Source organism: Homarus americanus, unplaced genomic scaffold (genome assembly GCF_018991925.1).
Source record: "Homarus americanus isolate GMGI-L3 unplaced genomic scaffold, GMGI_Hamer_2.0 scaffold19117, whole genome shotgun sequence".
NCBI lineage: Eukaryota > Metazoa > Arthropoda > Malacostraca > Decapoda > Nephropidae > Homarus > Homarus americanus.
Window position 1 is genome coordinate 4,721,886 of NW_024754704.1, and position 25,295 is coordinate 4,747,180.

The window sequence follows — 25,295 nt, forward strand, 5'->3', positions numbered from 1 at the left end:
ACATTTTTGGATGTTTTTTTCCATTTCGGGCAGTGCTTGTGGAGACAAATACAGGGCTTAGGACTACAGACTTGGTATAATGACCCAAGAAATGCACTCATCGTCAAGTCCGTTCAAGCTTAGCATTTGTGCCAGTCAGTGACGTTGCTGAAAGCTTCAATGACTTTGTCTCAGCACTAGATGATGAAACTGGTGAACTTCTATCTGAGTTTCTTGGCTACTTTGAAGCGACATGGATTGGTGTTGTACAGCGTGGAAGACGACGAAGACCAGCATTCGAACTCAGGCTGTGGAACATATTGGAGAGAAACACACAAAGCCTTCCATGGACAACAAACTCTGTTGAAGGATAGCACAGAGGGTTTGAGCAGAGAATGGCAATCACCCACCCCACCGCTTGCCGTCTCGTTTCAAAACTAAGAAAAGAGCAGTCGGACTGGGAGTTGACAATTGAGCAGGCAGCAGCAGGAATGGTATTGAGGAACCGAAGAAGTATCAGATATTAAACAAAAGACTGAAGTCTGTCATTGAGAAATATGAGGTGTATCCCAGAATCGACTTCTTGAGAGCAATTGCCCACAATCCTTAAATATTTATGAACATTTCGTTTTATACAGCAATTTTTATAAAGCAATTGCATTACAATTAATATCTTTTATCCTTTAGTAAATGTGCAAAAAAAAATTTGTATCATGCAAATGTATCATATTGCAATTATGTTATCATTTTATCCTTTGCATTATAAAGCAAATACATTGCAAAGAAGAAAGAAAAATAAAAAATAAATTAAAAAGGCCATATTTCCATTCGGCCAAATGTCCTTCGGCCATCTGTCCGGGAGCCAACGAGTCAAAGTGCGTCACTTTGACGAGCTGGAGAGTGCAACGATAAGACTATACTCCTGGGGGATACCCATCTCCAAGCAACAGTCTAACTCCGCGAACTCGAAGGAAAATACGGTTCAGCCGATTCTGCGACGCTCAAAACGATTCCATGAGCTGCCTCATCGACTACAGATCGATCCAGGTCGGAGACGGTACGAATCCGATCAGGAGGAATGTTGGGGCGGAAAAGCAGATGACGAGGAGCTGAATTGGGAAGATGAGGAGAGTGGCGGTGACCAGTACTAATGACGGAGTTGAGATGCGGATTGTGAGAGTATTATGTATTATACTGTTATGTTCATATTGTATTGTGTAATTACATTCTGAAATGTATGAAGGATCATTTTTGTTATTTGTTTGTCAATTGTTGAATTGCTCCCATGGTTGTTCGGACCCGTAGAGTGAGGAGTGATATGATAGAGGTGTATAAATGGAAATCAAGGCTAAGCAAAGGGGACATTACAAAGGTACTCAAACTATCCAACCAGGAGCGAACTCGTAACAATGGTTTTAAATTATACATATTTTGATTTAGGCGCGAAATAGGTAAACATTGGTTTGGAAATAGAGTAGTGGACGAATGGAACAAGTTACCAAATAACATCATTAACTCGAATACGCTGGATAGCCTCAAACATAGGTTGGATGGATATATGAGCAATAGAGGTTGGGTGTAAATGGGACTGCCCAGTATGGGCCAATAGGCTCGCTGCAGTTTCACCCATTCTTATGTTCTTATGTTCATTGTCAGCCAGGGTGTCAAGATCAAACTGTTGTGAATCCCCTCTCATATTGACCTCAAAGAACATGACAGAGTTGATGCCCTCGCCAAACTAGCGTCGAAAATAGGCACTGTTGAATACAATCTGGGTCTGTCAAAAAAAAAACCTTAAAACTGTAATTAGGAAGAAACTTATTGATGAATTTGATACAACAAAAAAGTGCAAACAGACACTAGTCAATCCATTGTTTACCATGCTGAGATTTACTAAGTGAAACATGTATAAGGGGCAAGTAACAAGATCATTAGATTAAAAGATGTTGCAACCGCAAGACTAAGGTTAGGGTACAAGTACCTCTGGCAGTATGTTCCTCAAGCAGATGTGAACAAAACTAAATGTAAGGAGTGTGACCAGACATATGGCCACACACTAGAACACTACGTCCTCGACTGTGTGAAGATAGAACCTCTTAGGGACAGGTCCAAGCACACTGTGTGTGAAATGGCACAACACTTTATCTCAAATGGGAAGATAGTTGGCATATTAAGAGTGTGTCCATTTTTTTGTGTGCAAAGTACCTATATCAGTTTCCATGTATAGAATCAAACACACAATGTGTTTGAATACCTCTCAAGCAAAAGTGAATAACAAAGTGTGTTGGCAGACACACTGCTTCACACTCCTGTACTCACGCAGTTGCGAATAAGTTTCCCTCTATGTACAGAACTAAACAAAGAATTGATTTGAAATACTCTGCAACATTCAATGCAATAATATCCTGACCACGGGGATTAGTTATACAAACCCTTTGTGAACTCTATTCTGTAATTCGTTGCTCTACCGCCCACAGGATGAGTATGGGGTGCACAATAAACTAGCTGCTGTAAGTGGCAAAATTAATTATTAATCACATGCATGGCTAATGACAGACCCAGTAAACACCACATACACCATATTTCACCAGATAATTAAGTTTAAAGTCTACAGATGTCAAAAACAAGGTTAATTAAAGGAAAGGTTTTTATAATTTGTAAAGTCGATTCGACGAAACAAAAGAAAATGAAATAAAACTAAAAAATTATCGAGTAACGCATTCGTTCAATAGGTAAGTTCCTCTGTATAAAAGACCGTAGTGCATGTCTTCTCTCTGTAAAGTTTAACATCTCAGGCGAAAACTACTAAAAAGAAATAATTGGAAATTAAATCAATAACAGTTTTCGGAGGAATTATAATAAAAAACCTGACTACTTGACTTTAAGGTTTTGAATTAGAAATCGAAAGCATTTGGTGAGCTTTGAAAGAAATTTAAAAATATTCAAAAGAGAAATGAACTTTTCTTACTGGTAACATTAATAAACACAAAAAAATTCACGGAAAATGGACAATTGACAAACAGAAGGAGTTACAGTGAATTGAACTTTGAATTAATTAGATTTAATTACTCCTCCCACACTCCCAAGAGACACACGGGAACCAGGGTCAGGTTTATAGTCCTGCACTGTATGTCAGGTAATATACCGCTGCATTAGACATCTTTAAATTCGGTGCCATACTTATACAGATGTTAACGACATACTATTAATATTGTCATCAGAGAATCCATTGCTTATAGGATGCCTATTGTGTAATACCTATGGATGTCAATGTATAGCATTATCATTCGCTGAAGGAATAAAAAAAACTAATTGGTGAAAACAATTATCACTTGGGTATAATGTAAAAACTTTACCCAGTAACCCATTCAGTGTATCAAAGCTACTTATTTCACACTGACACACTGTAAATATGCTGTATATGTGCACCAGTGATTGTATTTTGAAACATGAGTAGAAACATTCATCGCTAAATGTGTGTGTGTGTGCATGTGTGCGTGTGTACCCCGTCTCTTTGGAGGACCCTGCCCATGACCTACCATACACTACCATAACTCACCACACACCTGACCCACCACACACCTGACCCTCCACACACCTTACTCACTACATACCTGACCCACCACACACACACACCTGACTCACTACACACCTGACCCACCACACATTCAACCCGTTCCACGCCTGATCCACTACATATTCAACCCACTATACACCTGACCCACCACGCATTCAACCCACTACACACCTGACCCATACCTATTTAACCCTCCACACACCTGACCCTCCACACACCTGACTCACTACACACCACACATTTAACCCACTACACACCTGACCCACTACACATTCAACCCACCCCACACCTGACCCTCCACACACCTGACTCACTACACACCTGACCCATCACACATTTAACCCATTACACATCTGACCCACCACTTATTCAACCCACTACACATTCAACCCACCACACACCTGACTCACTACACACCTGACCCACCACACATATGACCCACCACACACTACCATCCATACACCTAACCAACCACACACCTGACCCAGCATATATCTAACCCATTACACACCTGAAACTCCACACACCTGACCCACTACATATTCAACCCACTACACACCTGACCCACCACACATAAGACGTGCCTGAAGGCGCTCTCGGTTTTAGCAGCCAGGCCGAATCTGTTTGGCCCTGCCCACTCCCCCTGCTATACCCCAACGCCCTACCAGCCTTACTACACCAGGATCGATTCGGCAAAACATTCTAGTGATTAGTGAACGAATGATTACGGAGCAGTGTTCCTATAGTGCACCTAAGGAACTTTCTCGGCAAAACATTCTAGCCATCAGTGCAATAAGTGATTACCATACAGTGCTCGATAGTGCACCCCAAGGAAAAGTCAGACAGTGGGCACTTTATCGGTCAACTTTAAAGTGCCAGTGACAAGGACCACCGCGGTGTTTACATATATCGTGAAAACTGTGTCGGCGACCCCAAGCACCGAGGACAAAGTCCACGGTCTTTACAACTGACAAACATTAACAGATGTCTACCAGTGTCAGTGTCCCTCAAAGTGCCGCCAGTGACAAACACTTCCGTCCGCCCACAACAGATTTCAACCGATGGCCACCAATCACTTACTCCCGACGCACTCTGTATCATCTAAAGCGTGGGAACGGTTATCCTGATGGGAGTGTTATCGCGCTACTCAAGTCACTGAAAATATTCCACGCGCGGAGCCGTAGACAAGGCCGTCATGCACATAAGCCCATTAGAACCGTAACCTCCACTAGGAAACCGGAGAAACCCACCCCTGACAGACCATACCACCACACTGAAGTTCCACGGATATGGTATGATCTCCCGTCTTTACTGCTATCCAACGTCACTTCCCTAGCTAACAAGTTCGACGAGCTGGCAACTACAGTCAGGTCAACCGCCGCGCGCGTGGTTGCCATATGTGAGACTTGGCAAATTGTACCTGAAACGTGTCACATTGAGGGATATCAACTCTTTCATCACCTTCGTCCACAAAGACGCGGAGGGGGCGTTGCCCTCTTCTGTCAAGATGACCTACGCCCGTCACGCCTGGATGTTCAAGTCCCAGCAGATGTGGAAGCATTATGGGTACGTGTCGTGCTGCGGGCACACCCACGCAACACTGCCTCCATCATAATCTGTGTGGCATACCATCCGCCTCGATCACCCACCAGAGACACTCTTATCAATCATCTCATCACCACCTCAGACCACCTCAGAGTTAGGTACCCATGTGCCAAGTTAGTATTATGTGGGGATTTAAATGAAATTGACACCACTGATATCCAGGACCAGCTATCACTATCACAAGTTGTGACCTTCCCCACACACGGTCAAAACACCCTTGACCTTATCTTAACTGACTTAGCGGACCAGTACCAACCTCCTCAACCACTGCCTCCTATCGGGTGTAGCACACACTTATCAGTGCTCTGGTCCCCTGCTGCCACTCCCACTCAAGTACAGAGACCCTACATCAAGACCTACAGGCCGATTACTGACTCTGCAGTACGCCTCTTTGGACAGTGGATAGTTCACTATCCCTGGACTGAAGTACTCAGCGTGGATGACGTGGAAACCAAATGGATAAATTATACCAACACCACCACCGAAGCTCACCACCACTTCTTCCCCGAGAAGTCCGTCAGATCTCACCCAGCTGACTTGCCCTGGATCACACCTCGGATCAAAAGACTTATGCAACAGAGAGACAGAGCCTTTCATCTCAATGACCACATCCGCTACAGGTCACTTCGCAACAGAGTCATCCGCGAAATACGCACTGCAAAGAAGTCCCACTACCCAACCAAATTACAACACCTGAAGCAGACCAACATCAGTCAATGGTATGGTAAGCTTAAAGAACTCTGTGGACTAAACAATATGACACACCCCCTCCCCTTCCTTAGCCATCTCACTAATGTTGACGCAGCTGAGCAAACAAATAACCATTTCGCTACTATATGCCAGACGCTCCCACGGCTTGACACAACCACTCTCCCTGCTTACCTACCAGCCCCCCTTCCCACTGACTTAGTAGAGGAATTTGACGTAGCAAAACGCCTGGACAAACTAAAATTAAAACGCTCTACCACCCCCATTGACTTACCAATGAAACTATTCAAGGAGTTCTCCCCGGAGCTTGCTAAACCCCTCTGCTCCATCATCAATGCTTCTCTCAGTCAAGCCAGATGCCCAGCTGACTGGAAGACCTCTTATGTATCACCAGTGCCCAAGTCAACCAGCCCACAATCCTTAAATCAGCTACGACCTATTGCAATCACCCCAATACCCAGCCTAATCTGTGAAAGTTTTGTGTTTGACTGGGCTTATGCTGATATTGCAGGAGTCGTAGACCCTCAGCAATTTGGCAACATGAAAACTTCCTCCACCACTCACTGTCTTGTCAGCTTTCTCGATTACATATACCGCCATCTCGAGAAACGAAAAACGTCTGTAGCTGTCGCCTTCATTGATTTCACTAAAGCGTTCGACCTAGTCGACCACAATATAATCATAAACAAAGCTATTGACCTCGGGCTTCGGAGAAGTCTCATACCATGGCTTACAGACTTCCTCAGTGACCGACGCCAAGCTGTACGCTTCCGAGGGGCTGTCTCCACCTTTCAGTCACTCACCTGTGGCGTCCCCCAAGGCACCAAGATGGGACCACTCTGCTTCCTTATGCTCATCAATGATGCCCTAAGAGAAACCCCTGCTCGCTGGAAATATGTCGACGACTCCACCATTGGGATCAGCGTCAACAATTCTGCTCCCAACTATACCGCCCTTCAGGATTTATTGACCAGTCTCCAAAACTGGGCCACCAACAACCATGTCACCATCAACCATACCAAGACCATGGTTATGCACATCAACCTCTCCTCCGACATTGTCCCACCTCCTTCCATTACCCTAGGTCCGAACACACTCCAGGTTGTAGATTCCACGAAGCTCCTCGGCGTCACCATAGACAACAAACTAAATTGGAAACCACACGTCAGTGAAGTTGTCAAATCCTCCAGTTTCCGTCTCCACCTCCTCCGCCGACTCAAGTCCCTCGGAGTTCCCGCACACGAGCTCCTCAGTGTATACACAACATTCATACTTCCCAAGCTCACCTATGCCTCCCCCACCTGGTCTTCCTCCCTAAATGCCACACAACGTAAACACCTAGAAAAAGTGCAAAAGAGGGCATGCAAGATTATTCTCTCCCCTTCCTACTCCACATATCAAGAAGCGCTCAACACACTGACCCTTTCGACTCTCACTGACCATCACCACGGCCTCATCTGCAAATTTGGTAAGAAGCTTCTACACCATCCCCGACACCGGCCCCTACTACCACCTGAGATCCCCTGTCCGAGAATTGCTGTTCGACACCACAACCGCATCCAGCCCATACGTGCACGAACTGATCGCTATAAGAACAGCCCAGTCCCAACCATTGTAAAAATTATCAATAACATGTAATAAATCAGTGTATTCACTCCCAGTAAACACTGCTCCCTACACTGTCACTATGTTGAAATGAACTGTAGTTTGAGCTGATCCCCATCTAAGTTACTATATGTCTTATTTGTGTCACTTATGTCACTTGTATATTATTTGTAATTCGTAACCCATTCCCCAAATATGTAACTGTATATTTTCAGCCTTCTGGCTGCCAAGCTCTTTCAATAAACCGTTAATTATTATTATTATTATTATTATTTTACCCACTACACATCTGACCCTTCACACATTTAACCCACTACACATCTGACTACCCACACATTCAACTCACTATACACCTGACACACCACACATTCAATCCTCCACACACCTGACCCACCACACACCTTACCCACCACACATGTGACCCACCACACATTCCACCCTCCATACACCTGAGCCACCGCACATTCAACCCTCTATACACCTGGCCCATCACACATGCAACCCACAACACACCTAACCCACCACACACTCCATCATCCACACACCTGACCAACCATACACCTGACTCACCATACACCTAACCCACCACACACCTGACTCACCACACACCTGACCCACCACACACCTGACTCACCACACACCTGACCCACCACACACCTGACTCACTACACACCTGACCCACCACACACCTGACTCACCTTACACAGAGCTCTCCTTCTGGTTGGGGATCATGGACACCACAGTCTCAGGGTCTCTAATATGAGAGTCAGGTCTGAGGGAGTGGCGACGCCCTATGGAAGCTGTAGAAGGGATCCAGGGTGGGTGCTGTGTTCCTTTTGGGTGCCCGCCGCTGTGCGTGGGCGTGGACTGGATATGGAGTGCATGTGTGGGAGTGGTGTTGGTGGTGGAGACGGGCTGTGGGTAGGCAAGGTGTTGGTGAGGCGGAGGGTAATGAGAATGTCTCCTCTTGTGATCCAGGGTAGTGTAGATTACTCTCTGGGGTTCGTGGTGTTGAGGGATGGTCGTGACAGTTCTCTGAGAGTCCTGGGGTCCTCTCTTGTGGTCGTGGTGCTGGGGACTTGGTGTGGCGCTCCCCAGCATAAGTTCGGCGTACTGCACGTCCCCAGCGCCACAGGGCTGCTGCTGCTGCTGCAGGAGGAATGAGTTTATACTGAAGGTGTGGCATACGGGATAGGCAAGTTAAGGTACTGGTTATAGTAGTTTACATACAGAATATACAAAATGGGTGTATTTGACACTGATATAAGATTAGTCCATCATTATCTATCTTTCTCCTAAACAGTCATTTATTACGCTATCTATCCATCTATTACATTCATTGCACCCTTTTACCTCCATCTCCCTCCTACCCATCTCTTCTCCTTCCCCTCCCTCCCTCCCCCCGACCTTTCTCCTTTCCCCTCCTCCCTCTCTCCCCCCTTCCCTCCCTCCCTCCCTCTTCCTCTCCTTCCTTCCTTCCTTCCCACCCCCTCCCTCTTCCTCTCCTTCGCTCCTTCCTTCCCACCCTTCTTCTCTTCTTCTTCCTCCCTCTCTACCTCTTCCTTCCCTCTTCCCTCTCTTCTTCCCTTGCCACCAGGTATCCAGCACTCACCTGGTAATTAGCTAGGGTACAGATGTGTTGTGATCGGGGCAAGGTGGCGTAGGATGTGGGCAGCGACGCAGAGCTGATAGTATTGACGCCTTCCACCACACACGAGTCGGCCTCTGTGACACATGAGGTGGGTATATTGTAACACATAGGATGGGTATGTTGTGACGCATAGGGTGGTATGACGCATGGGTTGGGCATATTCGAAATCACCTGGAGAAGCACATTTTGATCAATGATTCCCAACATGGCTTCACAAGTGGGCGTTCATTTAATCTATAAACATTCTTTTCAGCTGTTTTCGAATCAGTGGACGACGGGCACAATTATGATGTGCCCCTCGACTTTACCAAAGCCTTCAACAGAGTACCCCCACGAAATACTTATTCGAAAAGTGGAGGCTTATGGCATTGGAGGAGATATTCTAAAATGGATTAGGGTGTGGTTACAGGACAGGAAACAGCGAGTAAGCATTAACGGCACTAAATCCGATTGGGGTAACGTCACTGGTGGAGTACTCCAAAGCTCAGTACTTGGACCATTATTATTTATTATATACATAATTGACATAGATATAGGTGTAGACAGCAACATGAGTAAATTTGCTTATGACACTAAAATAGGTCGTGTAATTATATCTGACAAGGACTCTGCAAAACTACAGGAAGATCTAAAAGAATTTTTTCGAATGGTCTGAAAATGACAAATTAAATTTAATGTGGACAAATGTAAAGTACTTAGTCTATAAGTTGTAAACAGAGAAACCAAATATCAGATGAACAACGTTGTTATAGAGAAATCCGACTGTGAGAAAGCTTTAGGAGAAATGATAAGTAGGAATCTTAAACCAATTCAACAATGTGTTTTAGCTCGAAACAAGGCTAACAAAGTACTTGGGGTCATACAAAGGAGTGTTAGTTAGCTACAAGACAAACGAGGTTATCCTAAAACTATATTTTGCGCTTGTGAGACCTCACTTGGATTACACAGTTCAGTTCTAGTCACCGTGCTACAGAATGGATATAGACTCCCTAGAAATAACTCAGAGGAGAATGACAAGACTAATCCTGTACATTAGGAACCTTGTGTACAGAGACAGGTTAAAGCATCTTAATTTGCACTCCCTCGATAGACGTAGAGTGAGCGGCGATATGGTACTCTATCCAACCAGGAGCGAACTCGTAGCAATGGTTTTAAATTAGACAAATTTAGATTTAGGCGTGAGATAGGTAACCGTTGGTTTGGATGAGTGGAACAAGGTACCAAACATCATCATTAACTCGAATACGCTGGATAGCTTCAAACAAGCGATAGGAGTTGGGTGTAAACGGGACTGCCTAGTATGGGCCAATATTCCCGCTGCAGTTTCCTCCATTCTTATGTTCTTAAATTGTGACACATGAGGTAGGTATATTGTAACACATGTGGTGGGTATGACACATGGGGAGAGTATAAGTGACACATGTTGAAGGTACGTATGTAATGGTTGCCCCTCGTGTAACGAGGATGGCCTGCCCAAGGGCCACCTAGGCATGAATTAAGGTGTAGAAGCTGTCGCCAACACAACAACCACACCCTAAGTTAACGAGTTGCATGACCCTGTGTCAAGGAATAGTCCGAGAAGACCGGACAACTCGCCAATTGCACTGGCTAACCATTACCCAGGTTCCCAATTACTGCTGGGTAGAGAGGCAAATGGCATAAAGAAACTAGCCCATAGTTTCATCCTGCCCGGGGATCGAACCCGGGTCCGCTCGCTTGCGAGGCTAGCATGTTGACCATTACACCAGAGGTGACTTTTGGTACAAATGACATATGAGGTGGTTAGCATTAAACAATAACACCAAAAATCACCATCGATAAATTACACGTGACGAAGAATAAATAAGATAAATCTTTATAAACATACATACATTCTGTCTATATGTATTCTTTGTATTTCCCTTAATACTTTCCAAAATTATGAAGATAAGAAACTGAAATTTGGTAGGGAGGTAAGGGTGATCAAGCTGATGGTCGTGGAGGTAAGGGTGATCAAGCTGATGGTCGTGCACTCTCTCCTGTCTAATATATTTGGTTACATTCCTTACCAACCTGGACGTAACTGGGTAACTCAACTAGTAATTACTAATATTATAAACTTTTTGAGTCCAGACCTTAATGAGCATCTTGAGGAGGTCCTGTATTAAACGTCTGAAAATGTTGCTTAAACTTAGACTCAGATAGTGTCTCTAGAGATTAATTAACAATGCTCTCAGGTAAACAAGGAATTAGTGTATATATAATTACTGTATTAATTAGTATTTAATGAGGGGTACGTTTTGTTAATTAATGAACGAACCATATTATGGATTTTTAAATATTTAACGATTACCTTTATAATGCTCTGACTCTTCATTTATCTTTCTATCTCTATCACTCTGTCTCAATATATCCTCACCTGACTGGGGGATAACATCTGGGTTTTTCTCATCGAAGTCTCTCGAGGTGGCGGGAGGCGGCGGCACAGAGTCTTGAAGACTTGTTGGTGCCATCTTGGGGTGACAGGCGGCGCTGGAGGGGTCGTTTTGGCCTACAGCGATGTCCTGAACGTTTGCACGCTCACACTGACCAACACAAACGCTCCGCCTGGAGTAGCGAACCCTAACGATGATGCAGATGACGATGACGATGATTAAGAAGCCGCCCACAGCTCCCAACACCAGGCCGATGACGGGCGTCAGGCTGAAGTGAGCTGATGATTTGCCGTGTGTAGGCGAAGGTTTGACGGCAGCTGTGTGAGGAGGAGGAAGGGTGTATTAGAGAGAGAGAGAGAGAGAGAATAAGCTATACCCCCCACCAAAACACTTCACAGCGTCTTGTCAACTCACCTTCCCCACCACCATAACTTTTATCCGGGACGCCACCCTTGTCCGCACCAATCTCCAGCGGCTGAAGAGGGCGGGCATGGTCGTCATACCGAGCCTTGGCATCCTGGGCACGTGTAGCGGCGCGGCGGTCGCAGCTCTCGGCTCTGGTCTGCCACTCCTTCACGAAGGCCTTGGCTTGTGCAGGAACGCAAGAGCGGAGAGGGTGACCATACAGGATCTGGGCAGGGGAGCGTCCTGTGTGGGTGGGAGTATTACGTAACTCCAGGAGTCCTTTGTCAAACGCCTCACAGTCTATGTTGCCTGAAGGGGCCACCTTGAGGATGAGGTGCTTGACTGTCTTGACCGTAGCCTTAGCGTGGCCGTTTGACTGTGGGTAGTGGGGTGTTGACACGATGTGGCGGACTCCCCAACGCTCCAGGAATCCTGTGAAGTCCCGGCTGGTGAACTGTGGCCCACCGTCCGTCCGCAGACGTACGGGGACGCCCAGGTCACGAAAGAGGTGTCGGAAGTGGCGAATGGTGGCCGCGGACGTCGTGTCCAAGCCACAGATAACCACCACAGGCCAGCCAGAGAGTCGGTCGGCGACGACTAGGAAATGTTTCCCAGCTGTGCTGAAGAAATCAGCCGACACGGACTCGAAGGGCCTGGTGGGTTCGTCGTCGCACGAGAGGGCCTCCTGCTGTTGACTGGGCTGCATGATCTGGCACGGCTCACAGGCACGGACCGTATTGACGATATCCGCGTCAGTGCAGGGCCAGTACACAGCCTGCCTTGCGCGGCGCTTGGTGGCCTCTGCTCCACGATGGCTGTCGTGTAAGCGGGCCAGAACGCGACGACGGAGAGCTGCAGGGACGACCACACGGGCACCGTATAGGACGAGGTCCCCATCTGCGTAGAGGTCCTCACGTATCTTCCAATACGGGCGTAGGGCGTTGTGGAGGTCAAAACGGTCGCGAGGGAACCCAGTCCTCACACTCTCCAAGAGCTGAGTGTAGGAGGGGTCGTCGCGTGCCGCAGTCCGTAGTTCCTCAAGGGCCAGATCGCTGTCGGGTGGCGACACTGAGGCCTGGGTGCTGGCGAGGAACTGTAGGGCCTGCAAAGTGACGATGTTGCTGACGGAGAAACCGGCCTCGGTGCTGAGCATCTCGTCTTCAGGTGACGGGCGGCTGACTGGGGAGCGGGAGAGGGCATCCAGGATGCACAACTCCTTACCTGCGCGCCAAGCCGCGGTGAAGACGAAGGCCAAAATCTTCTCCTTCAGGCGCTGGAGGCGGGGATTCTCGATGGCGTCCAGCGAATAGTGGTTAAGAATGGGGACCAAGGGCCTGTGGTCTGTGATGAGGTCGAAGTGCTGTAGGCCAATCAAGTAAAATTTGCACTACGATAAGGCCCATACCACTGCCAGCCGCTCCAGCTCGATGGTAGCGTAGCGAGATTCAGCATCGGTGAAGAAGCGAGAGCCACACTGTACGAGTCGGTACGTTCCTCCACCGTGATCCTGGAGAAGGGCGTAACCAGCCCCGTACAGGCGCGAGGCATCTGTCTGGAGGACGGTGAGGAGCGCTGGGTCGAAAGTAGCGAGGATAGGTGGACTTGACAGGGCCTCCTTCACCTTATGAAAGGCGAGGTCATGGTCAGGGGTCCACGTGAAAGTCCTCTTGGGGTTCATCAGGGGGCGTAGAGGCCCGGCAGCGGCGGGGACGTCAGAAGAAAATTCTGCCAGCTGGTTCACCAGGCCCATGAAAGACCTGAGATCCGTAAGGTTGGCAGGTTTGGCAATGCCATCCCTTGAGAGTCGGTAGCCGCAGAAAGACACTGCAGGTGCGGCCAAGACGAACTTCTCGGCATTCAGAGTGATGCCGTGCGTCCTACACCTGGTCAGTACCTCGTCGATGTGGCGAAGATGCGTCAGGTAGTCCTCATCGTAGAGGAGGACGTCATCCACTACCTTCACGCAGTTGGTCACGCCTTGAAGTGCCATGTCACCACGGAGACAGAAGGCGTCCCCCGTAGTAGCGAATCCGTTTTAGGGCCACGGCAGTAGCGGAAGCGTCTGTAAGGCGTGATGAAAGTGGTCAGTGGCTGATCCTCCTTCTTCAGTGGAATCTGCCAGAAACCACAGAGGGCGTCCATTGTCGAGAAGTGCCGTACCTTCGGGTCCACACTCAGTATAGCTGCAAAAGGTGTGGGTGAAGGGTGGGCGGGACGAGACACCTGGCTGTTACGCTTAGACAAGTCTGTAGTAATCCGCACTCCACCGTTAGTCTTAGCCACAGCGACTAGGGGGTGGCACCAAGGGGACGGGTCGTCACCAACGGGTACGATGACACCCTGGGCCACCATGGAATCCAGTTCCTTCTTGACTGAATCCCTGAAGGCGAGAGGAATCAACCGGGGAGTGTGTATGGCAAACGGCTGTGCATCTTCCCGCAGGTGTATCCTCATAGGCGGACCCGCCATAGCCTTCAGTGGCGCGGTCCGTAGGGCCTCCTTCGTCACCAGCACATCCGAGTACTCCTTCATGAAGTAGGCCCTTGCGGCTGAAGGAGACGTCTCGCTGTGAAGAGGAAGCAGCCATGACTTGGGTGAAGGCTGGGCGGGATTGGACGCGGGTTCTGGGCACCCTGCTGGCGGTGTACCGAGCAGCTGGGATCTGCTCAGGAAAGTCTCTGGGCCCCACGCCTAACGCCTTGCAGTGCTCCCACGACAACTAGGGTGTAGCGAGATTAGGCTGCACATCGAACAATCCGTGACACGACCTGTCGCCGTAGGTGATCTCCACTTGAAAGGAGCCCACAGCGTCCGGCATCTGGGAACCGTCCGCGTTGTAGTACTGCAGCTGCGGCAGTGGTCCTAGGTCGCGTTTGGTGAGGACCAGTTTCTGGAGGTGCTTCAGGCCTATCACCGTAGTATCAGCGCCGGTGTCCAGTATCACTTCGATGTGACCCGACACATCACCGTGTGTGACGGCGACGCGGATGGTAGGGGAAGGGGTAGCCCTGGGCGTGTGGTCGATTCCAGCCTCCTGATGTGACTCAGCTGCTGCTTGGGGCTGCCTGGGCCATCTGAAGGGGGCTGCGTGCGAACCACCCCGAGGGAAGTGCGCTGCTTTCCTCCTCGTCTCGGGCTTTTGGGCTTGGGTTGGCGGCAGCACTTGTCGTAGTGTCCATAGCGACCACAGGCCTGACACTTGTGGCCTCGTGCAGGGCACCGGCACCTATCTGTGTTAGACCAGTGGCCCTTACGGTCACATCCACGACACAGTGCGTCGGCGGCCGGGCATGTCTTGGGGCCATGCTGCTTTCCACAGCTGCCACAGGAAGCATTAGGCGGAGGCGTGGATGAACATGCGGCGGCCTTCAAGTTGTTGGCCGCCTTCTTACCCTTCTTGTACCGTGAGATAGCTCTCACAGCAGGTGGGGCCCGTAAGGCAGAGGTGGCGGACTTGGTGGCCTTGTATGACCGACATTCAGTCACTACAACCTGGAGTGTGGAGGAAGCGTCCAGGGGGATGAGTCGCTGCATCAACTCTTCTTGCCTAACACCTGCCAAGATCCCGTGCTTGATCCAGGCTTCCTCACATTCCTGGCTGTGCACCTTAAAGACGTCGATCTCCTCTGACAAACTCTTCAAACATACAAAAAAGTCGTCAAAGGATTCATTTTCCACCTGCTTGCAGCTGGTGAAGGCGCGGCGACGCAAAGCCTCGTTATTCCGACCTTTAACATGCTCCTGTAAAAGGTCGAGCACATCCGTCACTGAAGACGTAGAATCGGGAGGCACTTGCAACGTGTGCACCAAAACTCTCTGGGTCTCCAGCGACAAACACATCTGCAGTTGGATGAGCTGCTTGTTTGGAGGCATGCTGTCAAGGTCCACCATTGTGCAGTAATCTGTCCACCGCCGCCTCCACTCACGAAAAAGCTGAAACGTGACGTTTGGTGAGAGGGCGGGTGGGGGTTGAACAGATGCCTTGGGAGCTGTTGGAGTAGCAAGAGTTCCTGGAGGACGCTGGTGTGGTGGAGGAGGGAGGGTACTGGCGCCTTGGTGCGCGATACCTGCGAGTGAGAGAGGGTGGGTTAGTACCAGGGTCGCCAATAGTGCATCAAAACGCGCCTTTTCCTCCTCTCTTCGTATCTCCTCCCTCTGAAATTCCATCTCTCTGCGTCTCTGATCCCTGTCGTCCATCCACCTCAGAATTGTGGCAATGTCCGTCGCTGGAGGTGAAGGATGAGAGTCTGCGCCCGGTGGAGGGGATGGTGGTGGGGAGTCATGTCTCCCATCTTGACGTTGTCCCTTCTTACAGTCCATCTTAGTATGCTGTTTAGTATATAAAGTGCGCCTCATCAGCTCGAACCACATGTATATGACGTAAACAGCGCAGAAATAACGCATAGAGCCCACTGTTCTGTCCGTGAGTGCGTGTGTGTGTGTGTGTGTGTCTGAGAGAGCACTTCGTGGTGGCCTTGGTGGCTGGAGCCACTGCGGAGGCGAGTTAGTGTCTCCCCGGATGTCACACGAGAAGGGTGTACGCCTGCGTGCTCCGTGGGTACCACAAAAAAGAGGCCAATGCTCAACTCTCAGCTCTAGACACACAATACACTGACGCTAACACTGCCACCGTCACTAAAACGCACTGTGACGACGCAACACTGCACGTCGCGGCGAAACACAACACAACACAACACAACACACTAAGAGTCGAAGCACACATCGCCAGCAGTCGCACATCGCCAGCTAACTGTCCATTGTTCACACACTTGTAAGTCCACAGATCCTACTCACTGTGCCATGAAGGTTCCAAGTGTTCCCTGAAGAAGGCAGTGATGGGTAGGGAAACACCGGGTAACATTGAAGTCCATTTATTAACGGATAGGAGAAATACATGTGGTGACTAGCGGGTAACTTGCACGACCCACAGAGTCAGACTGAGACTGCCTTGCCATATGGCAGCCTCGGGGCAATGTTGCCACATAACACATGCAGTGTTGCCACATAATTACATATATAAATGCTACTCGGCACAGTAGCTTATTTACAAGGTTGCTACTCGGCACAGTAGTGTAATGATTGATTGTCAGACCAAAGCTTACAGCCCAGAATTATGTCACATATAACAGCAAGTACACTACAGACCTCGTGGTACCACCACATTCCGGGTTGACACACCTCAGGTCGACCCTAGGGACTTGACCTCGCCCGCTAATGACGCGAGTTAGCAGGGTGACCTACAACCTCACCTAACCAAGACACCTGGGCAGGACCACACCTGCACACAGCTATCCAGATCAAACCAGTTTAGTGATAATTGGTTAAGAGGTCAAAAGCCGGCTGGGCTGACCCCTTTAAAGGCCCTACAGTCCCGTCCACGATCATTCTGGTTCTGATTATCATTCTGGCCATTATCATTCTGATTCTGGTTGCCATTCGAACATTACTCTGGAGATTCTGAGAGTCACGCTTGTCCTCTCCCCAGGTCGGGAGGGGGACTTCCCTACCAGACCCCAGCTAAACAGAAGCCTCCCATAGGAGGCCGCCCAGCCAAGCATCCACTGGGCCTACGTCAGGGTACACGTGAGTCTTGTCAGAACGATTCCTAGGATGAGTTTCCTACTGTGGGAAGTGTATTCATTCAGGTGTGTCCGAGAGTCAGTGTCGAGTAACGTAAAACATAATGTGTTAGTACCCCGATATAATAGTGTCCATGTCATTGAGTGAATTAATAAATAGTTGTATCGAAGAGGTGTTTAACAAGTTGTCCCTTTAAGAAGTAATATATGTGTAGTGACATTCGAGATAAGATAAGCGTATTGACGCTGAGTAAATAACATCCCGGCCACGCTGCCAAGTTTCCTATCTTTACATACTTCTCCCACTTATTTGTAACCTCTCTTCTCATTGTGTTCTGTCCCATTATAGTAGCATAGATACGTAACCTACAAACATTGTGGAGGTGTATCCTATGTATGCCCACAATATAATCAAGGTTCGCTTTGCAGACACAACTGATGCAAAAAGAATGAAGGAGAAGGGGCTCTTTGCATATGGCACTTCCATCTCACCACACCAAATAGAATATGAAAAGCATACGCCCATCCAACAATGTATGAAGTGCTATAAATACAATGACCACATGACCAAGAATTGCCCCATGCAAGGGGTCATATGCTCTGAGCGTTCATCTGATCAGCACTTCTACAAAGACTGCCGTAGCACCATAAAAAAGTGTGTCGTCTGCGAAGGTGGCCACAGGACCTTCACTGCCACCTGCCTGGTCAGGAAACAGGTACTTCAAGAAACAGAGAAGAAACCGACCGAAATGACCAAACAAAAAGAAACCAGGGAAATTTCTAACACCAGAGAAAGGACCACTCAATCGACGATCATGGCTGACAGCCAAACCCTAAAAGACGCTCTGAAAGAAACTCAAGCAGACTCCCAAAAGATCAACAATGTCAGCGAGACCATGGACGTCCTGCAATCAGAGATAAGAACCATCAAGGACTCAATAAAACAGGCAGTTACTGAGTCACTGGGCGCCATGAGGGACGCAGTGGCCGAGAGCATCAGGAGCGTCTCCTCTCCACAGCTGGACGAGTCCAAAGCCACCACTATATACTTGTCTTACCTGCATGCCCATCACATGAACATGGTTCAACCAGTTTCATTCTCGAAACACCTCAACGAGACACTAACCAGGAACAACATTGCACCTGTTGAAATAAGCGACAAAGTCCCTTCAAAAGATATCCTTAAGGCAGTAACCCACTCAACGACTTATCGACGACCTCAACCTACGCCAGGAATAGACCATGACCTCCCTGACTTAGGCAAAAGCCATTAAAACTGTATTCCCGACGTGGCCAGTCAGTCCTCCTGGGATCACAGCTCCAACGACACCATAAATGCCCGCGACCCCAATACATGCACTCCCAGCGACGACACTGACCATCGGACTGCAACCACAGTTAATGGTTGTGACCAGATGATGGCGACTCACTCCACAGAGGAACAAGATCCTCGAGCTGCAGCGTCAGTTGATTACTTCGACACGCTGCCTTCCTTCCGCTGGGAGAGCACCGCACCTAGCCCACTAAGACTTGCATCTGTCTCTAATATAAATTCCTGAGTGAAATCTGGGTATGCCAACACCGGTGTCTGCGTCACCCTGTCTTTCAGTTTCTCAAAAGCCTGCTGCTGTTCCTCTCCCATTCACTATCTACCCGATCCTTAGATTTCCCATGCATCAACGCATGCAGTGGAGCAGCTATTTGGGTAAACCCTTTAACAAATTTCCTATAAAATGATGTGAACCCTACAAAAGACCGCACATCTTTCACCGTCTGAGGGACTGGCCAATCTCTTACTACCCTAATTTTCTCAGGATCAGCTGTGATGCCTTCAGCTGACACCTGATATCCTAAATAACTTACTTTGGAAGCCATTATTTCACACTTTTTATGTTTGAATTTTAAGTTATTCTCCCTTATCCTGCAAAATAATTCCCTCAATCTGACTATATGCTGATCTATTGTACTTGAAAACACCATCGCATCATCAAGGTATACAAGCAACGAGGAGAAAATCTTATCCCCTAAAATCCGCTCCATGTATCTCTGAAAGGTTCCCGGACTATTTGACAATCCCATAGGCAGTTGCCTGTACTCAAAGTGTCCGAAGCTTGTGCTGAAGGCAGTCTTTGGAGGGTCTAAAGGTTTTACTTCTATCTGGTGATATCCTGCCGCCAGATCAAAAGTTGAGAAAAACTGGGCTCTCGTCAGAGATTCTAGAGTTTCATTTATCCTAGACAGAGGAAACGCATCGCGTACCGTGACCTTATTTAAGTTTCGGTATTCAATGCACGACCTCAGCGTTCCGTCCTTTTTCCTCATTACTACAATGGCGGCAGAGTACCGACTCTCACTTTGCTGAATTACTCTCTGATCTAACAGCTGGCTAATGTGCTGCTTCACCTCTGGTACCTGGTTTGGAGGGATCCTCCGGTATGGCACCCTAACTGGCCTATCTGTGGTCACTGGGATCTCATGCTGAACCCCAATAGCCTTTCCTATGGGCTGGCCCTCCCCTTCAAAAATATCACTAAACTCTTCTACTAAACCCATAACTGCACGCTCTTGTTCCTCATTCATGTTCTCCGTGTGCTTTTTGATCTCCGTACGGGTATCCAGTTGAACTGTCCTCACATACACCTCCTCACTGGTGTCTGCCTCGACTTCCGTCCCAGACGCTACCTTCTCAATCCGCCAATTGCCCCTCAATTTCCTACGACGCTCAGACAGAATTGCCACCAACACCTGGGTGATGCCTCTCACCACTCTTACAGCTGACGGCAACACTATCACACCCTCAGGCATCCAACCTTCATCTTCCATTGTTAGAGGCTCAATCACTACTTCTTTGTTAGCTACCTGGCTTAATGAGGGAACACAGCTGCCGAGTACTCCGGGGAGGGATGGTTAGGTTTTTCCTTCTCTTCGACGTACAATACCCCAGGCTGATGGCCTCTATTGCACTTAACTGCATAACCTCATGCAAGCAATTTTCCCACTGCGCGGTGCTTCTGGCTTCCCTGCACAAGTGATACATGTGCGGCCAGATCTCCGCAACCTCCCCAGCACATTCATCCCCAACAACCCAACATACGATTGCCCCTTACCCTGGGTCTCAATCCCTGGACAAACCAACATCCCCACATCGGTGACCTCCACCCCACATATGACCATAGTGACCCGAATACACCCCACACACGGCACTGAAAACCCCGACGCCCCTTTTACCCATATTCGAGTGGGCTGCAACACCACGCCTGCAGGCTCCAGCTCCCAACGGTAGAAGTTTTCATAAATTAACGACACTTCTGCCCCAGTATCTGCTAAACCCTACATTTCACGACCTGCTACAGGCACCGAAACCTTAGGACACTCTGCTTTCAGCCTCAAGGTACCTTCTGTCGTGATTAAATTTGTCATGCGGACACGTTTAACCACGGGTCCACTCTCTCCTGGTTCGTAACATCGCCGGCGGAATCTATTGGTGGGGCCAAGAGTGGTTGGTGGGGACTGCCTGGCCCAGGCCGTTTCCCGACTGCCAGTTCTGATTATTATTTCCAACTCGATACTGGCCATTGGCCACGTATCCTCTTGGGACACTCTCTCCTGGTCCGGACCTGTTCGTGCAATTGAAACTGAGGTGGCCCTGCGGTCCGTTTTCTCTTCCCTTTGTCAGCGGTACCTCCCTCAAAGCTTCTCGTTTGTGTTCCGCCTCTCTCAACCCCGTGATACACTCAACTAGACTACGGTGAGGATACTTTTGGATCTCCTCCGATAACCACATACGGCTTTTTTCCTCCTTTAGTCCTCAAGTGATTGCATATCCCAACAGGACCTTATCATATTTATGTCCATGGCGGTTCATTTGACGTGTAAATCGAGCATAGCATCATAATATTCAAGGAGCGTTTCGTTGCTCCGTTGTTTCCGATTTATAACCTTCTGAATGGCGTCGTACGTGGCCGCCTGCCCGCCGTATTGCTGCTTCAAATAGCTAGTCAACTCGTCTACTGTTTCCCAATCTCTGCGTGCATTGTATACACGATCTGCCACAGGCTCCCGCAGGATGCTTTATTATGAATTGGATTCGACCGGCTTCATCTCCGTCTAGCAGCTTGAGGGTTCGGTCAACCTCTCTTAGCCACTTTCTACCTCTACTCCTGTCCTACCGTCGAACTTAGACATGATCAACCCGGTCCTGAGACTAATTCCCACTCTAGTATTGTGCCTTCTAATCTCACACATTGTCTCATCATCCTGTATTTGATACTGTGCCTCTACCCTATCTAGTGCATTCCCCAACTGAGCTAGGTGTTGTTGATGTTCCTCCCCTAACTGTTGCAATTGCGTGTGATACTCCTCCCTTAACTGTTGTACATATACTCCATACTCCCCCTTGATTTGGTTCGCCCATGCCTGACATTCCCCATTGATCTTCCCCTCTAACTGTTCCATTCGTTCCTGATATTCTCCCCGGACTTTCCCCTCTAGCTTTTCAATACATTCCACGAACTCTTCTCTCAACTGTACCAAACCCGGGCTGTCTCTCCTTTTCTCTGAGTAACCCCGCACCGTCAACCACAACAAACCCATTCCCACGGCGAACATGAGTAGAACTGAGGTCACACACTCTACCGTTTCCTTCCAATCCATGATTACGTCCATTATCCCAACCACAGAACTATCAGTCACGAAATAAAAACCATGCTCTGCTACCATTTGTAACAGGTCGGAATTAATGGAATTTTATTCTCACTTGACTTGGGGTTTATTATTATTATTAGATGGTAACTGCAGTGGAAGCGCCCCTTGGAGAAAAAACTCGAACCAGCACAAAAACACTTAAATTTACTAACAAAAATGAATTCTCCGTGACCCGTGGAAGGATAGTACCTGTGATTGGGATGAATGAGACGCACTGTAAAGTTTAGACACTTACTGTATATTCCCTTCAACACTACAGACACAATCAAATAATGGTACACCAACATATGCGCACCTCTTAACCTGACTTAAACACTACTCTGGGGAATAAAAGTTATACATGATATTGAAATTATTAGAAACTTAGAAAATGCCTCATTAGACAACAATAAATTCAAAGTATTAAGAACTGTTGCTTGCGCACATGAAACAGGCCTTACGGGCTTTCAACAAAATAATATCAGCTACTGAGAAAATGTTATAAAAACTAAGAAATTATTAAATCCACCATGAATAGGCCTTAAGGGCACTCAATAAAATTATGTTACACCAAAAGATGCACACCTCCTGACCTGGCTTAAACAGTACACTGGGGAGCAAAGGTTATACGTAATATTGAAATTATAAAGAAATATTAACTGCATTAAAGGAACTAAATCACAGTATCACTTACAACAGAAAAGAGGAACCACATCTGAAAAACAGTTCCCTCGTTCGCTGGCATCAATTAGTGACACAAACACTAAAAAAACAATACTATCAAAATTATTTAAGAGATATTAACTACACACAGCAAGACAATATCAGACACTGAAAAAATATTATCACTATATTAAGAAGTTCCTGAGTCCACCAATACCCGTGAAAACATGCTCCTTAACCTCACACATAGATTCCGCATGCAACTGTAGGTTCTTAAGGCACAACCAAGCAGGCACCCATAGGTTAAGGCACAAACAAGCCCTTCTCAACCTTGGAAAATGCACCTCTAAGTTCCACTAGACTCCTGGTCTCAGTGTGTGACCATACATTCACTCAGCTGGCCTCATTTTACACTCAGTACATCCATGAAGGGAGTGAGCCAATCAGACCTTGTTCAGTTGAGAAAAGCTTGAAGATATGTGATATTGTGAGCCGAGGTAGAGGAGATCTGGCGACCCCAAACGATCGTCAACAGGGACAGGTGATGGTCCCACGTCGTTAGCTGTACACCTAGACAGCTGGTTTCACTCCAATTCTCACCATGCTCAACAGCATGGGCTCAAACTCAGGTGATTGGACGTTCATACCGTCAGTGGACGCTTCATACCGTTTGTGGACGTTCATATCGCTCGTGTGTAGACGTTTCATATCGTTTGGGCTCTACAGAACCCTGCAAAAAAACCCGGTCTGTTGGCTATTGTCTCACATCACCTTTACTCACTCATTGTTTGTTCCTACCGCCCTATCTAGCTTTGTCTGAGATTGAATAAAACTTACTTGTTAATACTGATGTTAAATAAACGAAGGAACCAGTTCACGCGATCGTCTCTCCTGGGTGTAACACAAGGGTGGTCCTGCCAGCTTGACCCCCTCTCACGACTCCAAGTCACTCTCCCACAAGGCGTTTACGCTTTGAAGGAGTGACTTATTTACCAGACGACTAACAGCTTAATTAGGACGTACGCAACATTTTCAGACTGGGAAAAGATCTATAATAAATTTTAATTTAATAACTAATATTTAATTTCATAATTCGCCTCCAGATTAAGTCGCCAGAGTATACTTAACATTATATGGGTGCAGTTCAAAAACCTCTCACTACTATTGTGAGAGCGCTGTCCTCCCTCAGATGACCTTGAAAACTCAGAACCGACCTGCCGAACAGGATAACATAAGTAGGCCAGGCTGAAACACCCATGCCTTGTGGTGAGTTAAAACAAGGACCTCCAAGTAATGCCATAGAGCGGGGGGGCATTTTGAACTAGGCCTTTAGGAAACTAAATGTACTTTATCGAATTAACGAAGACACGATTCATGAAGTTAAGGGATAATTATAAAATTCTAAGTTATTGTGGATAGTTCCCAGTCTAAATATGTTCCGTGTGTCCCAAAGAAACTATTAGTAATACGCGAAAGATGACGTCATTGGGTGAAGGCCTGCGAGTGCCTTCAAGGATGCGACGCTGACCAGGCCCAGTCAGCGCCGGTCATTGACCAAGGCAGACGTCTACTACGCGTTCTGCCAAGGAAAACGACCACGTGGCCTCGTCCATTCCAGCGCACGTTTCATCAGTGTTGCAAGTAAGTTTTTTATTCGATCTCAGACAGTGTGTAGATAGGGAGGAGAAGAATTTAACAGTAGCTAACAGAGTGCTCCTTTTGCATGGTTATCAGAATCCACTTGGTTGGCTGGTGATGGTTAGCTGGTGATGATTAGTGGTGGTTTGGAAGATATAGGTGGCAACGCACGAGGCGAACAGGTGTCTCTGACGACTAACTACGTATGACCAGCATCCGCACTTTGGTCGGTGGTCGTTCTGGTTCATCAAATCTCCCCACCTTGGTTCAAACAACACCACATCTCTTCAGTCAGTCAGTGAAATATCTTACTAATGGGAAAGTAGAAGCCCTCCCTCAGCTGGGCAGGGTTCACCTGGTTGTACTCTGACCTGGCCTAACTAGGTGGGCTGACGGTCACTCTCTTCCTGTCCATGAAGTACTGGGAGTAAACTGAGTGCAGACTGAGTGAATGAAAGGTCACACGCTGGGACTGGGAGTCTAGTGGTTACATAGAGACATTCATCTCCCCAGTATTGGATGTATGTGATTGGAGTCCAGGTGTGTAATTAACGCTCCTCATGGTTGATTGCACACGTGAGACGTAGGGGTTCCTCTTCAAAGTTTGTGAAAGGCTGTTAGTACCTTAAAGTAAGGATGCCTTCTGAACCTATGTGTGAAGCATGTTGCGGGTGTTGGTGGAGAAATACACTCATGACTCCTGAAACCAAGAGAGAGTAATAAAAAAAAACAGCGGAGCACCCGCCTGCCTGACGGGTCATGAGTGATTTTCTCGGTTTCTTGTAAAT

The 25,295-nt window shown here is 47.7% G+C and overlaps 1 protein-coding gene across 1 annotated transcript in view; it reads right to left on the minus strand.

The window, feature by feature from the left end:
- Nucleotides 1-8,168: 8,168 nt before the first annotated feature.
- LOC121855972 (nephrin-like) overlaps nt 8,169-25,295 on the minus strand; it is a 66,419-nt gene continuing 49,292 nt past the window's right edge. The window contains exons 14-16 of the mRNA XM_042351188.1: nt 11,524-11,856; nt 9,087-9,199; nt 8,169-8,623 (exon numbers count right to left, since the gene is read on the minus strand). Of these exons, the coding sequence (XP_042207122.1) occupies nt 8,174-8,623; nt 9,087-9,199; nt 11,524-11,856 (896 nt within the window). The 3' untranslated portion in view covers nt 8,169-8,173. The remainder of the gene's footprint in view (nt 8,624-9,086; nt 9,200-11,523; nt 11,857-25,295) is intronic.